Consider the following 19,459-nt stretch of genomic DNA (forward strand, 5'->3'; position numbering starts at 1 on the left):
GGAAGGTTTAAACTATCAAAACACAACTCTGTTAAGCTTTACTGGATCCTGGGGTGCATCAGGCCCAGTCAGGGCAGGTGGCTGTCCTGCTCTGCTCTGCACTGGTGCAGCCTCACCCTGAGTGCTGGGGCGCTTCCAGCACCTCAGTGTAAGAAAGATCTAAAGCTGCTAGTGAGTGTCCAAAGGAAGACTGTGAAGGTGGTGGGGGCCTAGAGGGGAGAAGCTTTACTAGGAGCAGGTGGCTCAGGTCACTTGGCTTTTTCTGCCTGGAGACTGAGGGGAGACTTCACAGAGTCTGCAGTTTCCTCATGAGAGGAAGCAATGGGGCAGATACTGATCTCTTCTCTGTGATAACCAGTGACAGGACCTGAGGAAATGCCTGAAGCTGTGTGACGGGTGGTTTAGGCTGGATATTAGGAAAAGGCTCTTCACCAAGAGGGTAATTGGGCACTGCTACAGGGTCCCCAGGGAAGTGGTCACAGCACCAAGCCTGACAGAGTTGAAGAAGCAGTTAGACAAACCTTTCCAGCACATGGTGTGACTCAGGGATGTTCCTGTGCAGGGACAGGAGTTGGGCTTGGATGGTCCTTGTGGGTTCCTTCCAACTCAGGATACTCTCTGATTCTGTGCTGCTTCAGAAGAGTTTTAGCTACATACTTTTGTTCATGTTGTGGAGAAATAACCTCATACAAGGTGAATATTTTATCAGGAAAAATCATTCCAATTCTGTTGAATTATTCCATATCTGGTTTATCATGCATTCATCATTGCACTGTAACTTTGATTGTAACAGTTTTTGATGCACCTGACTCAGAGTAGCCATTGAACTGATGTAAATGGAGATCTAGTGCCTGGTAAATATTATAGCAGTAGGACTGGATGGCAGAAACAGGCCAAAGTTATTAAAGCCTTCTGCTGTTGCAGCACTTACACACGGATGAAAGGGAAGAGTGCACTGGAGGGCGACTGCAAAATGAGCATTTATTTCAAAATGCAGAACAGGAAAGTAAAGACCTAAAATAGTTGCAGGTAATGTGGTGGCATTGCAGCTGACACAGGAAATATCTCCTCATGATTCTGTCATTATTGTTAAAAGCGGTAAAAAAGAATTTTTCTAGAAATAGTACAATTGGAAAATTCTGGGAGCATTAGTGTATGGATAATTACCTGGTAATATGATGGACTTCTGTGACTGGGAGGTTAAAAAGCAGATGCACTGAGCCAGGGAGGCAGCTTTTACTCCTGCTAAGCCGTTGGTCCCGATTAGAGGAAAGCACACGTATTTTCACGGGATTTGGGCTAACTTCGTGCAGTGTTTAGTGTTTAGAAATGGGTTTAACTTCCCCCCTTCCAGGGGCAGAAGCTGAAGTTCTCTTTCAGCAGCGGCGGCGGTGCCGGGCGGGTGTGTGTGAGCCGGGGGCGCCCTGGCTGCGCTCACCTGGGGCCGGCGGCGCCGCCGCCCCGCTCCGTGCGGCTCCGTGCGGCGCCGTGCGGGCAGCTCCAGCGGGGCCGTGCCGAGCCCCGAGCGGCGCTGCGGGCTGTGGCGCTGCGGGCTCGGCCGGGAGCAGCGCCTGCGCGCCCGTCCCGCCCGCCCCGGGACCGGCCGCGGCACCCGCCGGGGAGGGGAGGAGAGGAGAGGAGGGAGCGCTCCCAGCGGGGGAGGGAGGCGCGCACGGCGTTTCCCTTTCTCTTTCGCCGGGCGCCCGCCCGAGGCCGCGGGGCTGCGCCAGGTACGGCCGGGGCCGCGGCGGGGGCGGGAGGCGCCGCAGGTGCGGGAAGGGAGGGAGGAACGGGAGTGGGGCGAGCGAGCGGGGGCAGAGCCGGGCGGTGCCGCCCTCTCCGGCCGCGGGGCCGGGGCGAGGGGGGGCTGCTCCCCGCGGGGCGCGGCGCGGCCTGCGGGCCCGGCGGGGCTGTGCTGTGCTGTGCCGGGCTGTGCCGGGCCGGCCGCGGCCCCTGCACCTGTCACCGCCGCCCCGAGCCCGTCCCGCCCGCGGCCGGAGCTCGGCGGGGCGGGGGGCGCGGCCTCGGGGCTCGGCTGCCGGCGCACGGCCGTGCTGTTATGTAAATGACAGCCCCGTGCCCTGCCAAGTTCATGGCGACGCCGGTCCTCCGGGGCATCGCTGCTGTCCGGCCGGGCTCACATGGCTCTCTTTCTCCACGTGTGTTACAGGTAGGAAGATGACTCGGCCGGCGCTGGAGCTGGAGTTGCGAGCCGTGTCTCAGTGAGACCTGCGGAATTAAGATCAAATGCCTGGAGAAGTCCAGCTGCACGGAGCAGCGCCGCAGCTCTTGTGAACTGTGGACATCGACGCCTCTCAGACTTGCTTCTCTGGCCCCAAGCGCTGCCTGCATTTCCCGCTCCACGAATGGCTACTCAGAGGAAGCACTTGGTGAAAGATTTCAATCCTCATATCACCTGCTATATCTGTAAAGGCTATCTCATCAAGCCAACTACAGTAACCGAGTGCCTCCATACCTGTAAGTAGTACTTTGCAAAATAGTCCCTCCTTCATAAATTATATTTTTTTGAAATGTTAATGTGTTTAATATAGCCACTGTGCTTGTTTTTGTTTGCTGAATTTTTTACATAAATTATTCTGAATTAACCCAGTCTCTTCTGGAGTTTCCTAAACACTGGTTTGTAGTCTGGGTTATCTTGAACTATATGCAGTTCTGTGCTCTTCAGTACAAGAGAGATGCAGAGCTCCTGGAGCAGGTCCAGCAGAGAGTACTAAGTTGATATAGGATTTGCAGAACCTATCTTACAAGGAAAGGCTGAGGGAGTTGGGCCTGTTAAGGCTCAAGAAGAGGTGGCTGGGAGGAGACCTCATTAAAGTGTGTAAATCTAGGGTGGGTGTCAAGAGGATGGAGCCTGGCTCTGCTTTGAGGTGCCAACCAATAGAACAAGAGGCAATGGGCAGAAACTGATGCACAGGAAGTTCCACCTGAACATGAGGAACTTTACTATGTGAGTGACCAAGCACTGGAGCAGATTGCCCAGAGAGGGTGTGGAGGCTCCCTCACTGATGATATTCGGGAGCAGTCTGGATGCAATTCTGCGCCATGTGCTCTGGGATGACCCTGCTTCAGCAGAGAGGTTGGACCAGATGTCTCACTGGGGTCCCTTCCAACCTGACCCGTTCTGTGAGGGTATGTCAGCTCTGCTGGACACTTGGCAGGGTGCAGAGACCCTTTTGTTTGCCCTAGGCTAGTGGTGATTGTACTGGCTCTAACACCAAACTTACATCACCATGGCCTGTCTGATCACAGGTGAGATTGTTAGGTCAGGTGTGGTCTTTTGATAATATAATCGTCCTTGAAACTTAAACTAATATGTCTGTTGGCAGTGTGTATGATGGATACACTAGTTTGGTCAGTACTGGCACACATCTCTCTCATGTGTTCCATGGCACAGTGCAGAGAAATACTGGAAAGGTGGCAAAATATTTACTTAGGGAGTAGATCTCTTTCAATGAAACTGTCTCAGAAAAAGTTGTTCAAGTTGTCTTCTGCTCCTACTAAATTTAAAACATTGCCATGTATGAATTATATTAAACATATGAATGGGCCTGTCAAACTCTGTTGTCTTACTTTCACAAGTTTATTTACGTGCTTGTTTTTTTAACATTTATTTCTGAACAGTCAGTAGTTTCACTGGACCTCCTTTAGAATTTTACATCTTTCCAAATAACATTTAAAGTCTTCTAAAGGAGGAGTAAGGGGAATTGTATGTCTTCTGGTAGATTTCCCATTTTTAAACCTTTAATAAGTATCAGTTATAAGTCTTGTCTTGGCATTTCCTGTCATTTCTGTGCAGTGTTGTTCCTGCAGTTGTTATTGTCTTCACTCTTAATTTTTACAATTTGGTGTTACATCCCTACTGTATGAAGCACACAGGGAATTAAAACAACGGAACCCACTGTACAACAGGAAAACTATGGCACAGTGACCAACACAAGCTCACACAACTGGAGGGATGCAATGGATGGCTTTAAAACTCTTCAGAAAGGATAGGCAAGGAAGGAGAACTGGTGAAGTAGCATGATGCGTTAGGGAGTGATTTGAGTGTCTAGAATTCAGTGATGGCATTGATAGAGTTGAGTATTCATGGGTGAGAACTGGGGGAATGGCCAACAAGGCACGGACCATGATGAGTCTGTTACAGATCACCTAACCAGAATGAAGAGGCAGATGAAACATTTGAGGAGCAGCTGAGGGTAGTCTCACAGTCATTAGTCACTTGTTCTAGAGGAAGACTTCAACTTACCAGATGCCTACTGGAAATAGCAGAGAAAAGACAGTCTAGGAGGTTCCTGGAGTGAGTGGAGGATAACTTCTTGACATAGTTGGTGAGTGAGGCTCTGCTAGACCTGCTGTTTGTGAACAGAGAAGGGCTGGTGGGTGATGTGACAGTTAGAGGGCATCTTTGGGCACAGCAACACAAAAAGATAGTTTTCAATTCTTGAAAAAGTAAGGAGGGCATTTAGCAGAACCACTTTCCTGAATTTCTGGAGGACAGATTTTGGAGCCTGGTTGATGGAGTCCCTTGGGAGAGAGTCCTGAAGGGCAAAAGAGTCCAGGAAAGCTGTATGCACTTTAAGAAGAAAATCCTGAAGGCACAGGAGCAGGTTGTCCCCATGTGTAGAAAGATGAGCTGCCAGGGAGGGAGACCAGCTTGGCTGTACAGAAAGCCTTGTCTGGAACTTAGTAAGAGAAGTAGTTTATAAATTTGGAAGAAGGGGCAGTCAACCCAGAAAGAATGCAAGGATACAATGAAGTTATGAAGAAAGAAAATTAGAAGGGTTAAAACCCATCCAGAACTTAATCTGGCTACTGCCATAATAGACAATAAAAAATGTTTCTATAAATATATTATTGACAAAAGGAGTGCTAAGGAGAATCTTCATCCTTTATCAGACACAGAGGGAAAATAGAGACAAAGAATCAGGAAAAGACTAAGGTATTTAACAGAGGTAAATTTATTAGAGAGAGGTAAAGACATTATTAAATTATCTTTCTCTTTAAAGAAACTGGAAAAATTCCGGTATTAGCTAATTTTTTATGGTTGAAGTTTAATGAACATTAGTAGCTTCTAAAAGGTTGAGGTTAGGGGAAAATAGTTACATCAGAAATCGGATTTAAGAAAAAATGGTTTTATTGTGGTATCTTTTTGTTTATATAATTTATTTTTTATTTACTTTTGCCCCTATTACAAAACAATAATGGCAGAAGGAGCTTTCTCTTTTCAGCAGCATCTGCTTCTTTTGTTTTTTTTGTAGTTTGTGAGCTCTTCACCAAGCCAGCTCTGTTACTGCCTAGTTCCTGGGTTAGAACACATGAATTTTAGTGACCTGCCATACAGTTACATAGGTCTCCTCACCAAAAAACTGCCACACTGTTTGGGTCATTAAGTAGAAATGCAGGAAAGACAGTGGTGTTACTTTAAAGCAAAGTCTAGTTACGGTTGCCAAAATACAAAGCTTACAATGATGGAAAGGAAAATGAAAAACTTGAAAAAAGTGGTGATATGCAAATCTTATGTCTGCAAAGGAAAAGGTAATGGCAGAATTCAGCAAGGTAATCTGTTAAGTTCTCTTGTAGAAAATATTTAATATTTTTAAATTTTAGTTTTTAAATATAAGATATAATACCATACAGGTATGATTCTTCAGTATTGTCCAAACAGATACTACAGAATACAATGATTTGAACTACCCTTTGGTATTTGTCTTGTACTTACTAATTGCCATAATTGAAAACATTGTTGTACAAATGATCAAAATCTGCAGATATTAATGGTTGAAGAAGCAGCATAAATCCATTAGATACTGGGAGTACAATGTATTACTCTGGGCAAGATGAAAAGCATGTATTGACATAGATGTTCTCCAGTTATCGTAGGGGAACTAAAGTCATCAGTAGTAACCAAAGCAGGGAATTAGCAGTTAATTTGCATATTCTGTATTGCTGGAAAATATTAAATCAAGTCCTGCTCTGAGAAATGTGTGCCTTTTCAATATGAGATGTTTCTGATGGGGCTTTTGAAAATGTTGGACAGATAACTCCGCTATTCACTGGGAAACCTAAGCGCAACTTTTGGGCCTCAGAACTGCAAACTTTCCTATCTCTGTTGGAGAGGAAATGGTTATGTTATTGCAGAATTACTTATTCTGAAAATTCAGTACTTCATTTCCTTTTTGCTACTTGCAACAGAATGATTTTGTCTTATGGACCAAGACCTTTTTTTCTAGTCTGTTACACAGTTGTCAAGGATGTTTAAGAACCACTGATGGAAGCAGGCTGGATGTGAGCTAAAGGGCATGTCCCATCAGCTGTCTCTTGAGTCACTCCATTGTTTAGTTCAGTGTGCACTTAGAAAATTTGCAAAATAAACTTTCCTCAAGAACATTCTTTAGTATCTTAAAAAATAACAGACTGTTTACACAACTGTAGAAATGTTGGTTGAAAACTTCAACAGACATCTGGAGGTTGTCTAGGCCAACTTCATGCAGGAGGCAGGTTAGTTGCCAACACTCTACCAGGTCAAGCCATGTCTCTGTGTAGTTGACATTTGAATTTATAAGCATAGACTCTCCACAGCCTCTCTTAATAACCATTTCTAGGCTTTATCTAGGTTTTCTGAATGCCCTGCCAAATGTCAACATGTGACCGTTGCTCCTTGTGATACTATTTGCCACTCCCAAGAAGATGGGCTCCATCACTCCTGTAACTGCTGTTCAAATGGTACAAGCTTTTATGGCATCACCTGCCAGCCTACAGCATGATTTGCTTTTGGCAAATTGCTATTTCCACTTCCTGATTACATTTTTGTCCCTCACAAAGTTGGAAGTTGACTCCAACGGGCATAATGTAATCTGACACCCTCCCAGTGAGCTAGAGGAGGCTGTTCAGCTGTACTTCCCTTGGTCATCCTTCCCCTCTTTATTAAAGGTGGCCACAACTATCCTTTTCTAGTCATCGGGTACCTCTCATAATCACCCTGATTATGGTGATATGTTTTCATCTTAGTGAATCCTACCTGGCCTGTAGATTTAAATACATCCAGTCTTTCTCAGTAAGCTTTAACCAGCTCCTCCTTGGTTGTTGATCATCCCTGTCCTTCCCAAATCAACCTGGTGTTCAGGGAGATCTGAGATCAAGTGCTGCCCATGAAGACCAAGGCCAAAAGATGCTGAGGACTTCAAACCTTTCTGTATAAGCTATTCCTGAGTTGTTTCCCTCATTCATTAACAGGCATGTTTTGTCTGAGCTTCCTTCAGCTACTACCATACTTACACAATTCCTTTATGTCTCTCATCAAGTTTAGCTGTGGCTGGGCCTTGGCTTTCCTACTTTGGTCTCTAAGTGCCAGAGTAGTGATTTTATATCCTTTTGTTTCCCATTCTTGTTTCCACTTCTAGTATGATCTACTTTTGCACATTCAGTAGGAACCATGTGCAATTCTTGTGCACTAAGCAGTTCTTCTGACACAATTCCCCGTACAGTGGACTGTGCAGCTCATCCAGCTCTCCTAAGTCTCTTTCCAATGATAGTCTCCTTGGGAAATCTGATGAGTGGTTGCTTAAACAAGTTGAAGTCCCATCCCCTGAATTTCAGAGTCCCAACTGTGCTGTTTAAGTGTGTATCATTCCTCAGGGCCCTCAACTCACCTCAAGGCAATCTGCTCTCTGTGGTTGTTTTCATCACCAGCTTTTCCCTGTTTATGAACAGGAGATCAAAAGGTACATTAATATTTGTGTTAAGAAATTGCCAAACAAGGCAGTCTAGGAATTTTCAGAAATATCCTTCCCTGCAGGAAATTTACCAGAGATATAATTTTCAATATCAAATAATCTTTCAACTGGAGCGGTTTTCAGATTTTGCTAAAAAACTCTGCTGTCAACAGAAGATCCCAAAAAACTTCACTGCAGTAAAATTTCTCACCCTCAGACAAGCAAGCTGAGGTGCCTTCAGACTCCTTCTCCTGCAGAAACTTGAGTCAATGGCATGTAGCAGGGCCTAAATGTTATTTTTAAATAGTTTTCAACAGAAAAAGTCTTTTTTGGTTATCACATGCTGAAATTCTCTCTCCCTTTTAACAGAAGAGCATCCATTGTGACTGTGTCTGGTAATTGTAATTAAGGAAGGAGTAGTCCCACTTTGGTTTCTGAAGAGGGTGGTTAAGTGAATTGAAGTTTTCTGTCCTGTTTCTAAGCAAATGCTTTCCCTAAAAGTAAGTGCTTTTAAAGCAGACTAAGGGTAGATAGTTAAATACTTCAGTAAACATACCAAATGACTTGTTACACCTCTGTGCCATCAATGAATGGGTTTGATGTTCCACTAGCTGTGCATGTTCTGTGCCCTTCCTTTGCTCACTGAAATCAGAGTGATTAACTTGGAGAGAGGAGATACTTGGAAGAATTCAAAGGATGAGGTTTGACAAAGAATTTGTACCACAATTAACTAATTAAACTTTATCTTGTAGAATACTTTATTTAAAAAAATGCTATATGAAGTTTTATTTAGGTACCTCATTAATCAACATTTAAACAGTAACCTGGAGGGATACATATGTATGTAGATATTAATAAGATATGTACTTTTGTTTGTTTGTTACATACCAGCACAGTCTTGGCACTTGTATCTGTGTTTTTGATCTGATTACAAAGATCTGAAAGAATGTGTGAACCAGATATCTCTGTACTGGAAGACAGTATTGTTTTGGTTGCCAGCCAATTAGCATATGTCACACAAGTACTTTTATCAGCTGTAGAAAGTCATCTTACGTGAGTTTGACTTTTATTGTGTCTCATCTGAAGTGTCATTGTACAACTATGAAATTCAGGTTCTCGTTTCACTGGCATGTGTAGCATATACCTCAAAATTCTGTAAACTGTACATTTGTGTTTTCTTTTGCCTGTTTGCTGCCCTACCATGACCTATAGTAAAGCAAATCAAACCATATTATTTTGTTAATCTGTACTGGAAGCCTTAAAGGGTTTTGGTTCAGAGTTTGTTTTTTTTTCCTTAAGGTGCTGAATTAACTGTATTTGTCATTTAATTGTGTTTAAGATTCCCTTTTTGCCTACCTTTTTCACCCAATATTTAGATTTTATCCCATTTTCTGAAAATGCAAAGAGATAGGCTTTGAAAAATGTTCAGTGTTTTACATTGAGAGTAACAAAGGACAATTATACCTATCATACAGGAAAATACTGGTTGATGATCTCACTAGGTGTATCATGTATCAATTCATTATTCTTGCATGCTAGAATTTATATATTATTTTTACCCTTATATTCCTGTTGGTAAATCACAGGCTTCAAAAACTTCTCTGACATGAGTGGAGCCGAAATTCTGAGAGCAAGGAAAGAGAATGAAATTCTCTTAAGAATTTCAGAAATATTTAATTTTCCCAAAATCCAAGGAAGTTCTTTCAGAAGGAAGATAATTCTATTGCTTACAGAAAAGAAACCAATTCACTCTGGTATTGATACAAAACCTCTTCTCCTTTTGAAGAATTTTTGTGCTAATTCTCTGAGTCTCTGATGCAAAAAAAAATTTTGTAGAATAGTTTAGGCTGGAACTGACCCTTAGTAAGTTCTGACCCTTCTCCCATGGGCAGGGATACCCTCCACTAGTTCAGGTTGCTCAGAGCCTCATCCAGCTGGGACATTTTCCAAATAAGAGAGGGTTAGGGGTTGAGCTTATCAATTCCAAAATTAATATTGACCGGTTCCAGTTACATTTATACAGTTTTTTCCACTTTGTTTATTCTTTATCATTTTAACTTGATGTCAGGCTAGAAGGACTCCAAAGAGATGCTGCTCTTTACACCAGACAGAAGGCTTACCAAAAAAAAAAAAAAAAAAAAAGCCTTCCTTTATTATAGGAGTTAGCAGATGAATCTCCATTGAAAAAGAGTTATATTTAAGCTCAGTTTCTATGAAGTCAAGTTAGAAGAGGTCTAGAGGAAGCCAAACTCTTATTACTTACCCCAGTGACTTTCAGCTGAATTTCCAAATGACTAATTTACATCTGTTAGACTTCACAATTTCATCATCATACTTGCTCCTCAGCCCTTTTCCCCCCACACTCTTTAAACTGGGGTTTCCAACTAATGACATTTCTGAGACAGCTGATGACTCTTAACCTGGTGGTTCATCGGTATTGTCACCACCCACCACTAACACACATTTCCTCCTGACAGAAGCAGTGTATGCAGCACAATATAGATACCAGGATTATAACTATCAGGTGCTGCAGCTGAAAAACTCAACTGACAGAAGAGTTATTTTGCAATTCCTTGAGAAACTTGGGCTCTGAAGTTAATGTCTTTAAGTTAGTGATTCAAAGCAATTGGATAGAAACACCTACATGGAGGTTTAATGTGTGTGCATTATCAGCTTCAGCTGATTTGATAGAACACTTCTGAGCATTCTAAGGCAAAGACAAATACAGGCTTTGTTTGTTAAAGGAAGTTCAAAATTCCTAGAGTTGTCTTATAATTGGGATTTACTAACTTGTTTAGGGATGTTCATACTTCTTTAAGTAATTGATGAAAAAAATTACTATGTTTCAGCAGAAAGCATATTGCAATCACAGCAGTCCATTTATTTTTTCAGTCCATTTAGTGATGAATTTGCAGTTCTTATTTCAGTACCAGTGAATTAATAATAAGAGGGTAGAGTTTATTGTCATCCAGAACATTGTTGTGCAGTAATAATAACAGGCGTATTTTTTCTCATCAGCTTGACTTCCATTATTAATGACATTAAAATCTACAGTCTGTAATTAATCATTTGGAAGCAACAGTAGTGTAGCACCTTGTTTAGTTTACTTTCAGTTGATTGGTTTTTAAATTCATGTTGTTGGTTTGGGTTTATTGATACTTGCCATAGTCCTGATCCTGATTTTTCATTATAAGATTAAATGTTGAGTGTACATTCTGTCGTTGCTTTGAAAAGCACTGTGTCAAAAAGGAAACACTCTAAAACTGTGTAAAATTTCTGTGACCTTTTCTCTTACAGTAAGTATTTAAACCAGTATTTTCAGCTGCAAGCAACATTAGTTGCTTGAATACTTATTGAAAGAAGTGATGTGTGTAAGTAATTTTCAGATCAGCTGAGGTGATGGTGGGCCCAGCACACACCTGAGAACCTGTTCTCTAAGGTGGAACAGGCTATGGGCTTTGTGTGTTACGATACTGGGGGAACTCTAAGTAGCAAAAATATCTGATAATTTAAAAGAGTGCTTGTCCAACCCGTGCTGCTGACCTTGGTGTCTCAGTGGAGCAAAACTAACTGTGGTTTTGAGGAACAAGAAGGGAATAAGATACATTATAATTATTTACTTTAAAACAATACTCTTTTATTTCTGATGCATGAAGTAGCTACCAGGTATCATTAGGTCACACTCGAGCAATATTATTTAGATTTTGTCTAAGTGCAGTTTTGCTTTTTTTTTTTTTTTTCTCTTCTTTGTCTTAGTTTGTAAGACTTGTATTGTTCAACACTTTGAAGACAGCAATGACTGTCCCAGGTGTGGCAACCAAGTGCATGAGACCAATCCACTAGAAATGTTAAGGTAAGAATCTATTTTACAACATTTGCTAAAATGGAAGAAGAAGAACAACAAAAATATCTTAATGTCTTTATCCTAAAAGGGAAACAATTGTTTTGCTTATTTGTATAATGCATATATTAACTGTTCTAAGCCATATAGGTTGTCATTTTCTCAGCTCCCACTACATTCTAAATTTAATTTTTCGGATATAGTAAAAGGAGGAAACATAAGGGAAAGATACAGAAATAGTGCTTATATTGTACAAGTTTTTAAAAAGCCATTTTAATATCTCTATTAAACAAATAAATGAACAAGGCACCTTTTATTCTTTAAATGAAGTTAAATTCTAGAGGGTTTTTTTTTTATGTTATATTAGCACACCTTTTTAAAAAACAATTATTTTTCATGAAATTCTGGGTTCACTTTTAGTGATGTTATACTTAAACAAAGATTGTAGACATCCGATAAGACAGAAAAATCAAAAAATGTCATCATTAGTGGAAGAACTTCATGTTTTCCTGGAGTGATGAAGGCAGTCCCTGCCCTCACTCCCAACACTGCCTCCACCCCATCCCACTATTATGATTTTGTAATACTGCTGTGAACATAGGAGGACTTATTCTTACATCGATGTAAAAATATAAATTTGCATCTGGAATTTACTGGGCTTGGTATAATTTCCTGATGTCAATGGTTTTGTTACAATTTTTCTTATATTGCTTTGATTTTTGACTGGTTCATGTGTGCACAACCATTCCCATGCTTAGTTATGTGCCAAGAGGATAACTGAGAGAGATTGAATTCAGCAACTGTAAAGGGTGTTATTGGCCTAAGTCTTTGTCATCTGAATATTTTTTGGAAGGGTGGGGCTGAGTAGGTTTATGTGGATTATTTTTCTGATTTCCTGTCAGTTTTTGAGGTGCTGTGTGAGTCATAACAGAATATGCTATAGGCTACTAATAAGCTGAGAACAAAAGCTTTTAGAAATATTTATTTTACTCTGAAAGGACCACTTCATATGAGATGAAAAATGCATTTTCTGAAAGATGTAGTCGATGTTTAGTAAACAAATACTGTGCTTTGAGCGGGAAATTATACATGGGTGAGGAAAGTTGAGAGCACAAGAGTGGGAAGAGCTATTTTCTATGCAATTTTTTCCTGAAATTCCTTTTAGAGTCATTTGGTCTCTTTGCCAAGAAACTGCATATAGTTAGTAGTTTCCTGGTTGTATTTTATGAACCAACTTTAAATATTTGCTGAACTAATATTCAGAAGAGCACGTGAGCTGTGTAGTGGGATAATCTTTCCAGGTTGTTGCCTGCATAACTTAATACAAGTCTTACACTCTGGCCATGGAGATCAGCCCCATCATTGCTGAAGAATGCAGTCATTTTCTGAGAGATGGTGTTGAACACCACTTAGTCGTTTTAACTAAGATCTCTCAGATAAGCTTTATAAACTACTTCTAAACTCAGTTCTGAGTAACTTCATAACTATGTGAGCTTTTTGCATGTATCTCTTAGTTGGCAGCACTTAGGGTCTGTTGTAACTACAAGACTAAGTCTGAAATTCAACACCGAGCTCTAAAATGAAAATATAGGAAGAGTGTTAAATTTTAATAATTCCTTTTACTGATTTAGCAGAATTCTACATTATTAGTACCCAGTAGGGTCTGTGTTGATAATGCTGTGAAGGCAGACTTCTTTTCCTCTTGCTGGCGTACTCCAGTGCATGCAAGTTTTCCTGAGCAATAGTCTTAGTTTGGTTCACATTTGCTGATAATTAGCAGAGAGTGTTGATCGTGTAACTCATTCAGTATTAAAGAAGAGGTGAAAAAAGGAACTATACTAAGCTGACAGAAATGCTTGGTTCTTCTTTCTGTATGTTCTGATTTGGAGATTTGGAAGATGGTTGGAAGCTGTGGGAATAGAAAGAGGTGTGTCTAAAATATTAAAGTTTTTGTTTCAGCATTAACAGGAAGTATCATAGTAAATCACTGAGACCACCTTTTTCAGGTAGTTTCATTTTGGCATGAGTTTGATGTGAGTCATGAAAATAGAAATCTTTATGTCAGCACTGTGTGGATTATGGGAACACTGAAAGATGCATCTGAAATTGAGACTCTTGTAATAGTTTAATTTTTCCCTAAAGCGTTAGTTTCCCTGCATTTAAAGATCAGATAGGACTCCTTTTTTCTGCCCCTTTTCAGAGTATTGATTAGTATTTATCCTCTATAAAGAAAGAAGATTGTTTTGTTTAGTTTTTGGAAGAAAATTAAGTCATTGAGTAGGATGGGAAGCCACTTCTTTCTTCTAGCATTGTAAATTTGGAAAGTATACTGGAGTTTTTTGCTATTTTAGCATTACCAGTGACTTTTGTTTTGGGCCATTGAAAGTAAATTAGAAAGTGCTAAATGGGAATTTTCAAAAATAAATGAAAGAAAACCAGCATGTATTATACCATCCTGAAGAACAGAGGGATTTTTAATTAAGGTAGTGATGTTCTCTTTTGAAGCCCTTATTTAATTTCTTTTAATGAGTAAATTATGAAGGTTGGAGCTTTCTTACAGTGTGAAATGAATTCCATTTCTAATCCATGTTCCCAAGTTCCCAGTGCTCTGCTGTGGGAACCTCATAGAAAGCAGTACCATGTAGTTACCTTAGACACTGACAGAGGAGGCTACAAGATACATTATCATCTATCAGAAATCAAGCAAGCAATTTGATCAATCAAGATCAAATCTATCAGACATCCTACAGTTTTAATTTCCTTCTTATCAGTGAGAAAGTGTTCTCTGTGCTGCTTTGTTTTATGGGGAGGTATGTTTCATTTGCTGAATTTTTGTTGTTGGGATTGTTGTCCACTTAAGAAGAAGCAGTTAAAAATGGATTGTAGCTGAAACATGAATATTCCTATGGTATGACTGTATCTACTGATGGATACCACAGGGATCTAGTCTCTAGAACTCTCTCTAAAACTTGATGGCTGGGTAATGGGTCTAATTGTAAACTTTGAAGTACAAGTAAAAATTCTGTGAGGAGAACCTTTAACACTCATATATTTATTTTAAGGTAATTGTTATCAATTTATATGGATTGTAGACATTCCTTAACAATAACATTTAATCTTACTCCTGCTTTATAACTGTTGGTGAACAAATGAGAGAACATCTAGGGTTTTTTTTAACAGACCTATACTGTATTATTAATACTCTGTATACACATGTATTTGCAAATACATATGTAAAGAAATATATTGTTGTTGAGATGAAAAAACAAGGTAATTTAAAATATGCCAGATTCTTACTGAATGTCAAGGTACTTAGTTTCTCTTATTAGCATTTTATTTTGTCGTGAGTTTTTGTTTAGGCTGTGGGCAATGGGAGTTTCTGTTGACATGAAAGAACATAAAGAGCAAAGGAGAGGAAGGAAGAGGAAACAGAATGAAAGCCAGAGGAAGCTGAAGGATAATATGATAGTGGAGTTTATAATTTTCATGCTTACTACTCATGAGCTAGACCTTAAAATTGGATACTACTTTTCCAGTCTGTTTCTTCTAATAACACTATTGTTTGCATGTAATACAAACTAAAAAAATAAAAATTTTAGAGTATAATTTTTTCTTTTTTTTGTTACATTCTTATTTTTATACATTAAAAAATAAATTCCATCATTATTTCTATGATAAATCCATTTAGGAGGTAATATAATTTGGGATGAGCTTTAATGCATGTTGTCTCTCAAGCTAAAATCAGTTCACTTTAACAGGATTTATTATTTACCAGAAAAATGCAACTCATTTTATTTTTCAAAACTTTTTGTTATTTAAACACTAAAAATACTTGAAATGCTAGTTTCCATTTAAAGTGAAATGTATTTTTTCCCTCTGAAAGGCTGGATAACACCTTAGAGGAAATTATATTTAAGTTGGTGCCTGGACTTCGAGAACGTAAGTTTCTCATCTGGTTTTGGGAACTGTTTGGGTTGGTGGAGGGAATATGGATATTTCTAATTATATACCTGTATTGATTTAAAAATTTACATTACTGTTCTTTGATGTTAACTAGAGGAACTGCAGCGAGAGATCGAATTTTGGAAGAAAAACAAACCTCAAGAAAATGGACAAGGTGATGATTTTTTCCTTCTCTCATCTGTGTGTTAAGTAACACTGCTTATTAAGACCAGTTTCTTCATCACACAAGTACATTTTGTTTTTACTGAATTCAGAGATACTACAGAAACTTGTAGCAAATCTGTGCAAATGTATGGGCCTTCACATACTCTTGCTTATCTATCAATTGGTTAACAAACTCTAGCTGGTTTACCATTATTTTTATTTGCATTACCCTTGGCTCTCACTTGCAACACTCTCACAATTGTCCAGCTGAATTCTTAATTTTCTTAATAGAGCACGACAGAATTTTTTTACAGAGTTTTTACAAATTACTTTCTGTTACCAAATTTGACCATCTGTTAAGTAGGAGGTTGTCAAGAATTAGCTATGACAAGTAGTAAAACAGTTTTCCACACATGCTAAATAATTGTTTTATATAGATTCCACAATGCTTTTTTGTTTGTTTGTTTCTTTTTCGTTTCAGTTTTTGGGGTGTTTGTTTGTTTGTTTGTTTGTTTTCTTTCATTTTTTGTAGTTGACCCATGAACTTTGAAACTCAGTATTGAGGTGCTAAGTGAGAACTACACCCAGCTGGTTTTATGCCTTTTTAATTTGACATCAAGTTTTTAATACCATAGCCTATTTGATTTGATTTTAAAGAACTTTTGAAAGGCTCTGCTAAGTTAAAAAATAGTTATTTTCAGTAAAGAGTAACTGTCAAGTAAACATAATATTCTTCTGCATTTATTTCTTTATAATGTCTTCTTTTTAACTTCTAACATTTCATTTTCTTTCTCACAAGTTTTGTTGGTTTGCATTTGGCAACCATTGTAAAGGACAATGTTATTTTCTCTATTATATAAAAAAATTAGGCACTGCAGAACAGTTTAGATGAAATTATTTTAGTTTACCACAGTACACCTTGTAGTACACCTGTTCAGTTTTAAAAATACTTAGAAAATATTTTTGTGAGATATAGGCATTTCTTAACTGTTTAGAAAATGGTCTTCTGCTAAATACATAGAAAGAATTAACAGATAATTTGCAATTTGTAGAATGTGACCTACTTTTGACCAACTTACTCTTCTGGTTCTTACCTTCCCCTCCTAATTTAATGATAAACCTAATGGAGATGAGTTAGTAAGTGAGAGCTTGGATTGTTCTGTGAATGAGAGAAATGCTCTAACTCACAAGTTATACTTTTGAGTAGCTACAGATGTATCTAACTCCATTAGTAGTTGCCTGGGGCTATGGAACTTTGTTTCTACAAACCGTTTGAAAGTCATGACAACTCATTGGGACAAATTATGAGCACTTAAGATATTTTCTGCCATAAACAAGCATTTAGAATCTTGCCTGGGAAGAAATTATTTGCTGAGAATAATTTCATTTAGAAGAGACCATTTCAGTTGTCAATACCATGCCCTGCAATCAGGTTGTCACTGTAGTTTGAGAGTCTGTCTGTTTTATCCTGTGCCACATGGTTCCTAACCTAAGCATATAAGAGCTATAAAAAAATCCCAGGACTTGAAATTTGCACATGCCGGAAGGAAAAAACCCTAAACAATAAAGCATATCTCAGGCATTGGTGACTCCTGTAGGAGAGTGGTTTCCAGAAAGAATTGATGAATGATGAAATACCATGGTACACAGAAGAAATATTCATTGGTACTCTCCAGCCTGAAGTGAACAAATGCTTGTGACAGGTGGACTACACCTGCTTGATTAAGAGTTTGTTTCCTGGACTTAAAAAAAAAAAAAAAAAAAAAAAAAAAAAAATCTGTCATTTGATACTGTAAATTCTCAGTAGGAAGATGATAGGAACAAAATGTATGTATGATACACATTCAACTAAATGTGTCAATAACTAATAGGGACTTGGGAATAAATCCTTTATAATTACTGAAAACGTACAAACTGTAAGAGAGAAAAGTAATTAATATAGTTTAAAACTCATCTTGAATATGTAAACTGAACAAAGGCATCTAATTACTGTGTCAAGAAACTCAGTCATGGCTTGCTGTTTATTGAAGTTTACATTCTATTTTCTCATCTGGACTCTTCTAAATTCCTTTTGAAGTCTGTTAAGTGTAGGAAAGCAGAACTTGATCTGAAAGGTTTTTTAAAACATGAAAGCAGCTTATTCAAGTTAGTTGTGATAACGGTTTATTCCAACAGAGAGCAGCCTGTGTTTTAAATCAAAATAAGTAAGTTAGGGATACAGAAAAAAACCCAAATGTATACAATAAGATTATTGTATAGTGTACTCTTAAACCTGTAAAATTTACTCCATTTTGTGGTTATTATTTACGTACATTGCAGCCTTATCTAGATGTACTTGCTGGTCTTAGCATTTGAGTGCTCAACTTTGTTAAACCTTTCTAAACTATACAATATGGTACTTTTTCCAAAGAGTTAGAATTTTAAACCAGGAACCAATAGAAGCTGTTAACAGCAGAGTGAAAGAAAGAATCACATACACATATTGTATGTGATTATGTAGTTTGTATAAGCTCTGCTAAAAAATACACAGACCTTTCCTCTTTTCATACATTTTTTCTTTTTGAGGGGGGATAAATAAATATATGGCTATTTAGTTGTAAAATTCTTCTGGAGAGAAACACCTGGAGTTCTTAGAGTGACCTACTAAGATCTGGTCAAAAGGGGATGAAACCTAAGGTTTTGTTTACCTTGTGATTACATTACAGGAACTTGTCTTCACTGGATTATTGTGACCGTTAATATTAATTCATTAGCCATGTTACTTTGATATGTAAGTGTTGGGATTAGATATGCCACTTTTTATTTAAAAACATTATTTTTGCCACTGAACTGTCACACTATACACTAGGTTTATATGTCTGAGTGATTGTGATGCATGCACAGTTGCAGGGTTTGAATTATTGGACACATCAGAAGTAGGCAACCATATCCAATATAGTCCATCAATTAATTATTTTCTCTTCCACAGAAATCTGTTGCTTGCATATTGCATTAAAATCTCAGTAGTAAAAATTTGTTTGAGGTTTTTAAATTGATCAGTTTAAGAATGTACTGAATTAAAATTGTTTAGTTAAAGTGAAGAGTAATTATGGCTCATAGAAATGCCATATTTCCTTAAATAAGTGATTCTTAATTACTTTGTACTTAAATAATATGATCTTCATATCTTACAGATGAAAGTCCAAAAGCTGATAAACCCAAAGTAGATGAGGAGTGTGATGAAAATGAAGAAGATAAAGACTATCACAGGAGTGACCCACAGATTGCAATCTGCCTCGACTGTTTACGCAACAATGGGCAGTCAGGAGATAATGTCGTCAAAGTGAGTAGCAAACCAGCTGTGCTGTAGTTATTGATGACAGAATAGCATCTTATAGGAACCAAAGCATTTTATAACCATTAAAAATAAACCTTAATGTAGTGACCTGTTCCCATTTCAACACTTATTTAGTCCTTCCCTTTGAGGCATTTCACTGCATCTTTGGAATTTTGTGAAACATGCAGTTCTATACAGAAAGCCATCTGTGATGGTGCAATTTTTTTGTGTATTATAGTTTTGTAGTATACAACTTTTATAGTATATAACTGCATTACACAATAGATTACAGCACACCACAGAGGTATTTATAAAGCTGTAGGTGAGCTGCCCCATACCTTTAGGATTACTGTCTTAGCATGCCAGGATGAATCTGCTTATCAAATATGTGGTGTCCTGAATGACTGGGATCCAGATCTTCTGAGCTGTAAACCTGATTCTGCCTCTGATGTGTTGTCTGTG

The 19,459-nt window shown here is 38.7% G+C and overlaps 1 protein-coding gene across 5 annotated transcripts in view; it reads left to right on the top strand.

Annotated features, from left to right (window-relative positions):
* PCGF5 (polycomb group ring finger 5) overlaps positions 1–19,459 on the top strand; it is a 65,478-nt gene that overhangs the window by 30,449 nt on the left and 15,570 nt on the right. For 4 of the 5 annotated variants that reach the window (XM_083865886.1, XM_083865890.1, XM_083865889.1 and 1 more), the window contains 5 exons: positions 2,171–2,478; positions 11,490–11,586; positions 15,458–15,513; positions 15,632–15,691; positions 18,855–19,003. In XM_083865886.1, the coding sequence (XP_083722012.1) occupies positions 2,367–2,478; positions 11,490–11,586; positions 15,458–15,513; positions 15,632–15,691; positions 18,855–19,003 (474 nt within the window). In that variant the 5' untranslated portion in view covers positions 2,171–2,366. Of the gene's footprint in view, positions 1–1,625; positions 1,731–2,170; positions 2,479–11,489; positions 11,587–15,457; positions 15,514–15,631; positions 15,692–18,854; positions 19,004–19,459 lie in introns of those variants that run through there. The other variant, XM_083865888.1, reaches the window with a different exon arrangement.

This window comes from Zosterops lateralis, assembly GCF_965231275.1.
Source record: "Zosterops lateralis genome assembly, chromosome: 8".
NCBI classification, from domain to species: domain Eukaryota; kingdom Metazoa; phylum Chordata; class Aves; order Passeriformes; family Zosteropidae; genus Zosterops; species Zosterops lateralis.